This window comes from Urocitellus parryii, chromosome 2 (genome assembly GCF_045843805.1).
Source record: "Urocitellus parryii isolate mUroPar1 chromosome 2, mUroPar1.hap1, whole genome shotgun sequence".
NCBI classification, from domain to species: domain Eukaryota; kingdom Metazoa; phylum Chordata; class Mammalia; order Rodentia; family Sciuridae; genus Urocitellus; species Urocitellus parryii.
Window position 1 is genome coordinate 103,851,049 of NC_135532.1, and position 12,199 is coordinate 103,863,247.

A 12,199-nucleotide genomic window follows, 5' to 3' on the forward strand; every position below is an offset into this window, starting at 1 on the left:
TTCCCTGGGACACTATTCCTGGTCCTCATGCCTCTACCAAGGGGATACTGGCATATGGTTCATCCCGCAGGCTGGAAAAATGGAGCTAAGGACTTTGAAAGTCCTCACACTCTCAGCAGTTATTTGTGGATGGAAAGGGATACATGGAAGGGAAGAAGAAAATGGGATTGTTGGATAGATCGGTGGATGGAAATAAAGGAGAAAAGGAAGGAGGGAGGAAGGAACAGAGGGAGGGAAAGGAAAGCGTTCTGTACACAGTGAAAGAGCCTATTGAGCAGCCAAAGATTAATGATTCGGTCATCTTTTCCACAAATTTCTTTTTGGCAGAATTAGAACAGTGCAAATAAGCCTCATCTTCTGTGAATTTTTGTGCATTTGAGTCACACACATGGGATTTATATTTAAAGCGCTCTAATTGATACACCCAGCAAGCTGCATACATGACCTCTAATTCAGCAATGGTGTCACCCTAAGATGGTGTCACCTCTTTCTGTTTGGGCAATGTGAGCTCCTTACTCATTGGACTCCAAGCATTGCTGATTGCTTCAGGTATTGGAGGTACCAGGAAGGCAGAGATGCACTCACCTCAGTGTCTTCCCATGTGCCTGGCGCTGTCTGTGAGCTATGGTCATTCTCACGACTGGACTGCTGTCTCCACTCAAGGAAGCATATAGTTCTGTGAGGAAGAGGGATGAGGACAGAGCTAATGGCAATGCAATGAGCCTGTGCATGAGGGTGGAGACAGAGGTACAGAAGAGGGCACCTGGGGAGGTGGGGCTAGAGCTACACCCAAAAGGAGGAACAGGCAGAGTTCGGGGTAGGATGTAAGGAGAGGGATAGGGGCGCAGTGAGGGAGCTCAGGGCCTGGGGTCACCTCATCTATCCCCTAGGAGAGCTGTTGAAGAATCCAGGCTGGAAAATCCAGGAACAGGTTTGCCTAGACAGGGATCCACCCCCCCTGCATTCTGAAACAGGGATTAAAACTACCTTAAAATATGAGATTGTAATTACCAGAAATCATTTTATTGCGAAAAGGGACATCCACCCAAATGAGCACAAATAAAAATAAGATACCAATTGGTGAGACAACTGTTGAAAGGCTTCAGGAGAAAAAAAAAAGAAAGGCTTCAGGAGATAACCTCATATACCCCATGGTGGGCTGATGAGTCCACCCAGGGTGAGCAGGGGCTGGGGCTGGGGAGCTGGAGTGGAGGTCCTGCTGCCATGTTTTTTGCAGCTGCCAGGGATGCAGTTCTTCTTTCTGCATGTCCACTCCCAAATCCTGCATCTTCTGACAGATTGACATTTTTCTCATTTTAAAGGCTTTCTAGCTCTTCCCTAGACTTTGAGTGATCATTGCATGAATGCTTGCTCCAGCTCTTTAAAAGCTGGTATCTCAAGATCCAAAATTCCTATCACCAAACCAACTTCTGATCTAGTCAACAAATAATTAAGCTCATCCCACCCCACCCTTCAATTTTCTCAAGGATCCAAGATCCACCCTGGCCTCAGCAGCTCTTCCAGGGGATCAGGTTAGAAGGGTAAGTTGGGCGTGGCCAGGAAAAGATCTGCTTGACCACTGGAATAATCGGTTACTAAAGTGTCCTTAACTCACTAAAGCATTTTGAAATCAGTAAAGCGTATTTTTTTTTTCCTCAGAGCTTATTTTTACCCAAGTAGCAGTATTGGAGTTCTGAGGATTTAGGAGCTAGCAGTGGCCAGAAGAATGAACTTTAGGATGAAAGCAAAAAGAGGCAAAGGGTAAACCACCAGCCATGAGGTTCTGCTGCTTGCATCCGGCATTAACACACTTTTTCAGGGTGGAAGCAAAGAGAAGAGAGGCGAGGAGCTCTCCTGAGATGTGCCTCTGTGCTCTAGTTAGAGGCTCATTGGGTGGCAAGACCTAATTTCTCTGTAAATGGAGCAGAAATATCACACCAGTGTTCCCTCTGCATGAGTGCAGAGACACACATTTTCCAGACACTGAAATATCATGGAGAAGAAGCAAGACAGAGGCAAGAAGCAGTCCTCAAGGGGCATAGTACGACAGCTCAACCTCAAGAAAGGGTGTGAGTCAAAATGGAGCATTGCCTTATGAAGAACTGACGGGGGGTCAGTTCTGAAATTCCATCTAAATAGAGCAAAGCATGAACCCCCTGACCTCAGTCCATTGGAACAAAAAGGCAAAACATTTTTGTTCAGGGAGGGAGGGATCAGCCCGGGGGTGACTGAGTAAGAAATAACAGCCAGCCACAAGTATCAACACCGACTGCTTCTTTATGGATAAGACACAGCTCTGCAGAATCCCGTGAAGCCAAAAACAAAGTAGCTTCTGGAAGATTCTGCACATACCCATAAGCCCTGCTCGGGTGATGTGGGTGCTGCCTATCCATCAGCCTTGCGCTGGCCTTGCCCCCTCCAACATTGTTCTCCAGCCAAACCTAACTACCCACATTTTCCCCATAGCACATCAGCAGCTTCACCTTTGGGTCTTTGCTGGTACACACTCCTCTGCCTGGAACCTGATGCATCCTTTGTATTTGCTTGATTCTTACTGCTCACGGCTGAGGAGCTGCTTCCTCCTGGAGGTAAACCTGCATTACCAAGGATGGAGTATGCTTCTGCTCACTTTTTCCATAGCACTCTGCACCCCTCTTCTTACCTCCCTCTTGCCCTACTGGTTATCATGGATCCCCCTCTAGTATAACAGGACAGAATTCACTCTTGCTTCACAAGAGGTATAATTTATACACTGTGAGATTCACTCTTTCTAGGAGTGCAGTTGGATCAGTTGTGATAAATGCACATGCACAGGAATAAACACACCACGGTCAAGGTATAGAATAGGTCCCTCATCCCAAGAAGTTCCCTCATGACTCTTTGCAATCAAATGCTACCCTCATGGCTACTGATCTTTCCCTATATTTTTGCATTTACTACAATGTCACGTAAATGGTACCAAACCACATTCAGTCCTGTGTGTCTTATTTGAATGCTTTATAGAGATCCATCCATTTTTTTTTATGTGGATCAGCCATGGATCTCTTCTTATTTTAGAGTAGTATCCATTAGCTGGATCTACTGCAGTTTGCTTATGCACTCAAACTTGTTGGCTATTCCAGTCTCCAGTTTGGCACTATTCTGAATTAAGGCCCTTTGATCATTTATATAGAAGTCTTTTGTGTAGTTTATGCTTTCATTTCTCATGGATCCATCCTAGGAATGGAATTTACCAGTCATTCTGTAAAAAAACAAAACAAAACAAAACTATGAGGCTGTTTTCCAAAGTGACTGTAGTATTTTGCATTTCTACTAGCAATGCATGACAGTTCCAGTTGCTTTGTCCAAACTTGGAATTATTGACCTTGCTAGCCATTCACATGGTCATGTGGTGATATCCCAAGGTGGCTTTCCTGTGCATGTCCCTCCTGATCCCTGTTGAGCGTCTCTTCACGTTCCTGCTTGCTGCTCATGTATTTGTTTTGGTGACAGATTTGTTTGATTTTTGCTCATTTTAAAAATGTAATTGTTCATTATTCAATTTAAAGAGTTATTTATATATTTTGGATGCAGGTCTTTTATGAGACGACGTTTTACAAATATTTTCTCTCAGTTTATGGCTTTTAAGTTATTTCTATTAAACATGTTTTTTAAAGAATACCGTTTCACAATTTTTAAAACATTTGACATTTTCAATTTGTCTTTCGTCATTCGTTTTTTTTTTTGGTCCCCTTTAATAAGTCTTTGCCCACCCAAAACCACTAAAGTTTTGTTTTATGCTTTCTTTCAAAGGCTAAAAGTAAAGTTTAGCTCCTACATTTAGGGATTCTGATCCTTTTAGAGATAATTTTGTGAATGATGCACGGTAGAGTAGAAGTTGTTTTTCTTCTCTTCTTTCCCCTGCCTTTTCCCCCCAGCAGCATTTAATGAAAGGGCGATCCTTCTTCCCATTGAAGTGTTATGACACCTTTGTCAGAAATGAATTGACTGCATCCATGTCTATTTATGACTAGACTTCATTATTTAATGCCAAACTCTATGTCCATCTTTCTCTCAATTTCACACTATCTTGATTGGGGTGGCTTTGAGATGCCTTAAAAATCAGGTAAAGTTCCAACTTTGTTCTTCTTTTCCAAAATTATTTTGACTATGTTAGGCCTTTTTCATTTTTTATATAAATATTAGAATTAGATTCTCTTTTTTAAAAAGTCCTTCTGGCATTTTGATAGGAGTTGTCTTGAATCTGTGGATCAATTTTAGGAAAAATTCACTTTTTAATTATATTGAATCTACCAAATCATGAGCACTGTCTATCACTCCTCTAAGACCCATTCAGTTTTTTTACATGCATTTTGTGAAAGTTGTTACAAATCTTTCATGACTTTTGATGCTACTATAATATTTTTATATATAAATTTTCGATTGTTTATTGCTAAAACATTGAAATGCCATCGGTGTTTAACACATTGACTCTCTATCCTATGACCTTCCTAAATGCTCTTCTTAGTTCTAATGGCATATTTATTGTATAGAATTTTTATGGTCTCTATGGATGAAGACAATCTTTCTGTTTGATTTCCAAACTGATTTTTTTTTCTTGTTTTATTGCACTAGTTAGAACTTCCAGTGTGATGTAAATAGAAGTAGAGGGAGTGGGCAGCCTTGAATTCTTCCTTCTCTTAGGGGAAAAGTATTCAGTCTTTGAACATTAAGCATGCCATTTGCTGTCAGTATTTGTACAATTCTTTATCAGATTGAAGTCACTCCCTCTGTTCCTCACATTTAATTAGAAATGGATAGGGAATTTTGTCAAATGCTTTTTTCAAGGACTTTTTCTCCCCCATTTGACTTCAGGGCTTAGGATATTTTCTATATATTTGAGGGCTTTCATGAATATCTGTTGCATGAGTGAAGCTGGACTAAATATCTCAGAGAGTGGAAGGCCACACTTTAGCTACCCAGGAGCCTGAAACAGACGAGGGGGGCATCAGAGTTTTGCAATGCCTGCTCCGAGCTGAGGTGCTGGATCTGTCCATATTATCTCATGCAATTTTCACAGGAGTTTTGAGAAAGAAGTATCTCCATTTTACGAAAAAGAATGAGAGGGGGATGGGAATAGGGAAGACAGTAGCATGAATTGGACATCACTTTCCTGTGTTTGTAAATGACTACACCACCAGAGAACTCCATGTCATGCACAACCCCAAGAATAAGATTTTAATTAAAATCAGCTTTACTCCTTGTATGTATAATATGTCAAGGTACACTCTGCTGTCATGGGTATCTCAAAAGAGCAAATAAAAAATGTCATCAAAAAAGAATGAGTAATAGGATGATTTCAAAACTAAAACATGGTTGGAGAAGTCCTTTGTTTTACTCCTCAATTATAAATAAGAGAGCAATTATTAAAGTCAGAAAATGAAAAGATATACAAAGGGGGTTCCTTTCAAATAGATTGTTTACACATCAAAATGTGAATCTTTGTAAACCTTGATAAAACAAGAGTCCACCCAAGTCTGAGGGAAGTAGGAAGTTGGGAACATTTGGGAACATTTATACCCCTTCGAGTTGTTGTGATGATTAATGAATATATATGTGTAATCTGTAATAGGCACCCAAGGAACTGTAGCAGTGAAAAGTCAAGGGAGGTATCCCATAATAGCAAGAAATCAACCCAATCCCTCTGATGAGCTTTAGAGTTGGTCCATATATTACCTCTGTCCAGAGATAGGAAGAAAGTCAGCCATAAAAGGGTAGAGAATGGGAGTCCAGCACAAGATGGGTGACAGGAGGGCCCTCTGAACAATGTCATCATCCCTGTTTTACAGTGGAGGGAACTCTGAGGGCCTGCCTAACTCACCTAAGCCAGGACTGAGACCAGGAATAGTGACCCTAGATTCCATTGCCTGCCCTGAGCCAAGTGGCACATTGCAGCTGAAACTCTGGGTGAGCTCCTGGCGTATGCTTTGTACACATTTCTAATGAATAGGCCCCTTGGTTTAATTAAGGGGAAAAAAGAGATTAATTGATTCTCACAACAGCTGCAAATTATTTACATTGCATTTGTGTTGATGGCTAATAAAAGAGTAAAGGAGTGTGGGGACAGCCCAGGGTGGCTGTAATTCTTCCAGGGTTCATAATGAAGCACCAGTTTCAATGCCAAAATGCAAGAATGGATGAGCCTGCTGCCCCATGCACACCTGCAGCGGGCAGAGCTGCTCTCCATCCTGGGCTTGGTTCAAGCAATAGAAAGGGATCTCAGGAGCCAAGACCTGAGACTGGCTAGGCATATGTCCCTGCCCCACAGATTGCCTCCCAGTTAGTTTTCAATTGCTGGGAAGGGATAAGGAAGAGGAAAATGGTGGTCCCTCCAATCCTGGGACAGCTGTTCAGTGGCCTTTTGAAGGATGTTGGGTTGAGAAGGTGCAGGGGACTCTGTGCAGAGCTGTTCTAAGTTATATAAGGTTTTGCTTTGCAAGTCATTGAAAAATTCATAATGAAATACATATAGTATGTGTATTGCACATATATCATAATACACGTGTGTGTGCATGGGTGTGTCTGGGATATCATAAAATTTGAAAAGAGATTTTTGGTCTTCCCACTTAATAATTACTGACCATGTGGCCGTCTTGGGAAAGTCACACCTCAAGGTGTTAATTTCTTCATGGTCTTTACAGTGATCATGCTATGTCTCTGGGTGCTCTGGGGAGTATTACTTTGAAACTGTGAAGAGGGAGTGAAAGTTGGCATTGGGATAACTGATTATCCTAGGTCTCTCTCTAACCTGTTATTTCGTTTTTAAATCATTTACTTTGTGCTTCTGTGAGGCTATGTGGGGACTGAATAAAGAGAGAAGAGTCTCAGTTGAGTTACCAGATGCAGGTTTTCAGAAGATCATTCCTAAGGCAAGTGTGGAGTGTGGACTAGGTGGACCTAGAATTTTCTACTGTGAGACCACTCACAAGGCTACTGCAATGATCCAGATGGCATTTGACTCAGATGAAACATACGAAGGAGACAGAATAGACAGACATTGGATGTGCAACAGATAAGAGGCCTACATAGGCGTATTATACCAAATCCTGGCACAAGTCTAATTTCCATTCTCTATCCATCATTAGCAACTATTGACTATAAGCATATTATACTCATTTTCTAGGGTTCCATACAAAGTACCCCAAGCTGAATATCTTAGAATAACAGAATTTATTGTCCTGCTCTTCTTCAGGCAGGAAGTCTAAAATCAAGGTGTTGCAGGACCGCGCTCCCTGGGAAGGTGCTAGAGGAAGTTAGAGTCCAGGCTCCTCTCCCAGCTCCCAGAAGGTCCCTGGCCTGTAGCAGCATAGCTCCTGTCCTCCTGGCATTCCCCCTTGTGGGTGTCTGTCTCTTCATCCAAATTTCCCCTTTTGATAAGGACACCAATCATGTTGGATGAGGCCCTACCTAGGGCACTCATTTTAGCTTGACCATCTCTATGAAGACCTGTGTCCAAATATGGGTACTGAGGATTAGGATGCCAATCTTTCTTTCTGGAGGTAGACAAAATTCAACCTATAATGTTAGATATTTCAGTGTATCACTTATTCATCAGATAATGCATCGTTTAGCTCATCAATTTATTGAAGAATAACTTAAGTTGCTAGATAACTTAAGCCATTTAGATAGTCTTTAGATGGTCAGAAAATACTAAAATGTTTGTTACATCATTACATACATATTGGTACTTATACATATGTATATATTATGTATACATGCATGTCAATAGCTCTTCAGGATGGGTCCAGTTAGATTGACGTCAGAAATTCCAGCATACACAGCCACAACCTGTCAGTTTGTTGATTGATAATGGATTCTGAAACATCTATTAACAGAGAGTGGGATTTGAAAATTTAAATTTTGTATCAATTCTTAATAATCTGTACACTGGGCATTGAGAAATCGAAACAATGGGATTTGATGTGTCAAAAGGTCCATAGTCTTACAGATGAAAATGTTTGAGTCTTGGTACTGCTGTTTAGCTTAGAGGTAGCTGGGGTGAACTGTGGAAGTCCTCTGTGCATGCTCAAAAGCTTCTCTGGGTATCCAGTGGTCTAACATGGTCCTCCTGGGGTTGTTGGATGGGAACCTGTAGTTGGGAAAATGGGCAATATGAATATTATTATGGGCTAATTGTTCACATGATGATCTTCTTGCTTTGTTCTGTTTTTCTCCATTTGTTCTCTAGTCAACAAGCATAAGCCATGGATCGAGACCTCTTATCACGGAGTCATAACTGAGAACAATGACACAGTCATTTTGGATCCACCACTGGTAGCCCTGGATAAAGATGCACCAGTTCCTTTTGCAGGTAAGATGATGGTTTTGTATGTTGCACTTGACTTGCTTTGGAGATGTGTTGTGAAACCTCTGAGAAGCCAGGCTAAGGCCTTATAGCTATGGTTACATTCTGTGTGTGTCCTAGATCAGCCCAAGGTGTCAATGCCATGTGCCTCTTCTCACTTCTTGTAAGAATTCTGTATCTCTTTGCGGTTCCCCCCATCATATTGCCACTAAGGCAAAACGCTCTTTCTTCGTAATGATAAGTTGCTGAAGTAGCCCCTGAAGTCGGATTTAAACTAGTAACGTTGTTAAGAACATTTTTATCTTAATAACCCATAGACATGGTAAAATATGTGTCATGCTGTCACCACAACTCATGTATCAAGGATAAGTTGAGAATTGTTGCTTATTACCCTGGCAAGAGAAAAAGGTAAAGAAAAAGGATGAGGAAATATTTGCTAAGGGTAGGACAAGGTCAGGCCCTTGAACTTCAATATGTGTGTGGCTCTTGGAGGAGGAATCAGAAGGAAAAAAAATGTTTCCCTCTGTATCTTGTGGCTAGAGAGCTTTCCAAATATTATCAAGACTACTATGGCTCCCTTATGACCTCCTGCAAGCATGGGGTCCCAGGACAGGTACGTGCAGGGTACCACTATTTCACGTGTTTCTACAGATTGGGGCAAAGATAAGGGGATGGGGGATGGATAGAAAGGATTGGATCTGAAGATCCCTGCTTCGTGAGTAATGTTGTTAACATTTTATAACTGTCAGAAGAAAGACAGGAAATTTAATGAAGGTATTCAAGACTTCCAGAAGATTGCTTTATGATGGATGGGTGCCAGGCAGAGGTTTTCACCATGATGAAGTCTATTTTTTCTGACAGTTTGTCTGCTTCACTATGAGCCACTTGGGCAGGAAAAAAATGGGCTCTTTTGAACTTAAAAGATAAGTTTTGGGCAGGCCCCTTTTTCATTATGGAACATTATAAAGTAAGGAGGGGTGGGGTAGGTTCCAGTCAGCATTATGTGAAGATAAACCCAAAAGCATCCTTGAAGACAAAAGGAAGACACTCTAGACTCTCAGAGGCTCTATCTTACTTCCATGGGGGTTTAGAATCCGGGTACTTTAAAACATCTTCCAGATACCCTTCAACCAATCACCTATGCAATCTTTTCCAATAAAGAGGAGGTTTCTTCCCCAAACCTTCTGGGCCAGCCTCAGGATACTCCAGCTCATCCTTTCTTGGAGATAACTAATAGGTATTGGGATTAATCATCAATTCTTAGCAACCCTTGGAAAGGAGATTTTTAAACAAATATTATCCAAAATGTTTGGGTCATAGAAATGTCTGTGCATTTAAAAACTAGTCAAGACATTTAGAAATTGGGAGATTTAACACTAAAAAAAAATGAGGATTCCGATTTATCTTGGTTAATTGGATCTGAAATACAGAGCTGAGTTGTGGCTTCCTCCACATCACATGCCCATTGCAGCAATGCCCCTGTCTCAGAGCTCCTGTGCAGAGGCCTTTCAACCATTCAGCTCATTCAGCTTTTATCAAGTGTGTGACTCCTTGGAACATAACAGAGTAAACTAAAGGGAAGTAAACTGATGACATTAAGTCATTTCAGTGTAATGAGGCTAACACTATAAAAGATGAGGGATGTGTCTGACTATTCATTATGTCAACTCTTAATGCTTTCATCCAATACCGAGCAGAGAAGCTGAAGTCTACAGTAGTTATAAGCTCTCTGATGAACAAATCAGAGTAGAGCAATAAAATTTTCAAGAAAATATGATATTTAAAATCTTATGTTTACAAAAGATTATTTAACTTTCGGGGTTGTAGGGCTAAAGGACAATTAAGTTCTACCTGGAAGTTCACCAAAGGATTTGTTAAATCAGAAGCCCATCAAACATGAATTTGTATTCTGACCATTGGATGTGCCCACAGTTTTTCGGGTTCATCTTGAAACTGAGGTTCATTCCTAAGCCAAGCCCTGAGTAGTTATTTCCAACTAAAGACAATTTCTGTACTCCAGGTATTATTTGCAGCTACCCTAAAAAAAAAAAAAAATCTAGCTTAATGCATCAAAATGTAATCTTCTGAGTTCGTAAGAGTAAAAAATAAAGGTGCTTTCTAGAATGGTCAAAGCTATTTTTCTCAATGTTATTTATGATAAGCTCCAAGACAGGACACAGGCACTAGCCATCCATCCATCCATGCTGCAAGCATTTATTTTAAAACATTTATCTTAAAAAGAAAATACTGGAGATTTATTTCAGATCTCTATCATTCTCATAAAATTGAAAAATTCATATCTGTCGGCTCTATCACTCCTCCAAGTCAACAGAAGCTTTTAGTCTCCCCCCAACAATCCCCACCCTTATCAGCCGCTCATGCATCCAGGGGCAGTTTTCTTCCCCTTTCCCTAGGGTCTTCATTTTCAATTTAGCCCATGAGGTGAGCCATAAGCTTTGTGGAAGACAATAGCCTCTATCATTTTTGCTCTGTCTTGTTTCTCTGATCCACTCCTCCTCTTTAAAAACTTATTTTTAGCAGAAAAAAATCTTACATATAGATTCTGCTGTAATATCATTTACAGTCATCTGCAATGGCAAATGATAATTGCAGATGATTGTCATTTAAATAAAAGTTGTCATTGCATTGTGCACATAGTGCAAAATGCAGGGATATCATACAGCCTTTATATCGCCTGCTCGTGACATAATAAGCATTGAATATAGAAAATGTGAAAAATGTAGTGAAACACACAAAAAAAGCAAAGGCATTAACAGTTCAGTGTATTTCCCTTCAGTCACTTTTCTACTTTTTTAAAAATTATGATCCCATCTCATAGTCCATTAAAATTTCATATTAATATTCTATTAACATTATTTAGTTAAATAACACTAATAATACCATGTACCAAATGAAATAAAACAATTAAATCAATCAGTTTAATAATATTAATACTTGCCCTATTTTTCCCACTAAAAGAAAGGGAATATATCATTTTATTAAATATTCTTCTGCAGCTATTTAAAATGGCTATGTGAATTTTAACTTAATGAGTAATTCTAAGGCTTACCATCCTCTAGCTGATGGGAAATTTGTCTGCTTTCATTTCTTTGTTTTGGCAACATGTGCCCAGATCTCAGATTCTGTCATTTGGATAGATTTTTTTCATGATTGGAATGAATTGGCCAAGCGTTTTAAAGTTGCTGAAATGTGTTCAATTGCTCTCCTGAAAAGTGTGAGTCTTCGATCTTATTACACCCATATGAGTCCTTGTTCCCTGAATCACATAGGAGTCATTTTGATGGCATGATTTAGGGATGGTACGGCAGAGTAGCCTCCCTGTCATTATCTGTCAAATAATACAGGCTTTCCAACATTGTTGGATGGAATTTAAAGCCTGTCTATGACACGCATTGCGATGATTCAAACGTGGAAATTTGACAACTTTGAGTTTCATTTTCCAGACCCTCCTCCCTGCTTATGTCACTGAGGAGACCCCTGAGTCATATTGAGGCTGCCTAACTTACCCAGTATCCCAGAGCAGACCAGCGTGGGCCGGAATGGGTTCCCTGTCCCCTCTGATACTGCCTTTTGATCCCTGCCCCACCTGAACAGGAAAACCTCCCTCAAATTTCAGTTGAGTCTCAATTCTCAGCCCAGAGTCTGAGTTCCATAGACTTGACCTTCTTAGAGAATCAGATACAGAAAAATCCTTGAGTAATAATGGAAATCCTGTCCACTGCATGGGCAAAAAATGATAATGAAAGCCAAGCTGGGCACACCGTGAACTTATTAATTTCTACACGTGCCCCCACTGAGGCCTGTTAGGATACTGTGGAGACTTTTAAATTTGAA

At 40.5% G+C, this 12,199-nt stretch overlaps 1 protein-coding gene across 1 annotated transcript in view; it reads left to right on the plus strand.

Annotated features, from left to right (window-relative positions):
• Positions 1–1,993: 1,993 nt before the first annotated feature.
• The window catches only part of Clstn2 (calsyntenin 2), a 337,621-nt gene continuing 327,415 nt past the window's right edge, over positions 1,994–12,199 (plus strand). The window contains exons 1-2 of the mRNA XM_077795496.1: positions 1,994–2,069; positions 8,228–8,350. Of these exons, the coding sequence (XP_077651622.1) occupies positions 1,994–2,069; positions 8,228–8,350 (199 nt within the window). The remainder of the gene's footprint in view (positions 2,070–8,227; positions 8,351–12,199) is intronic.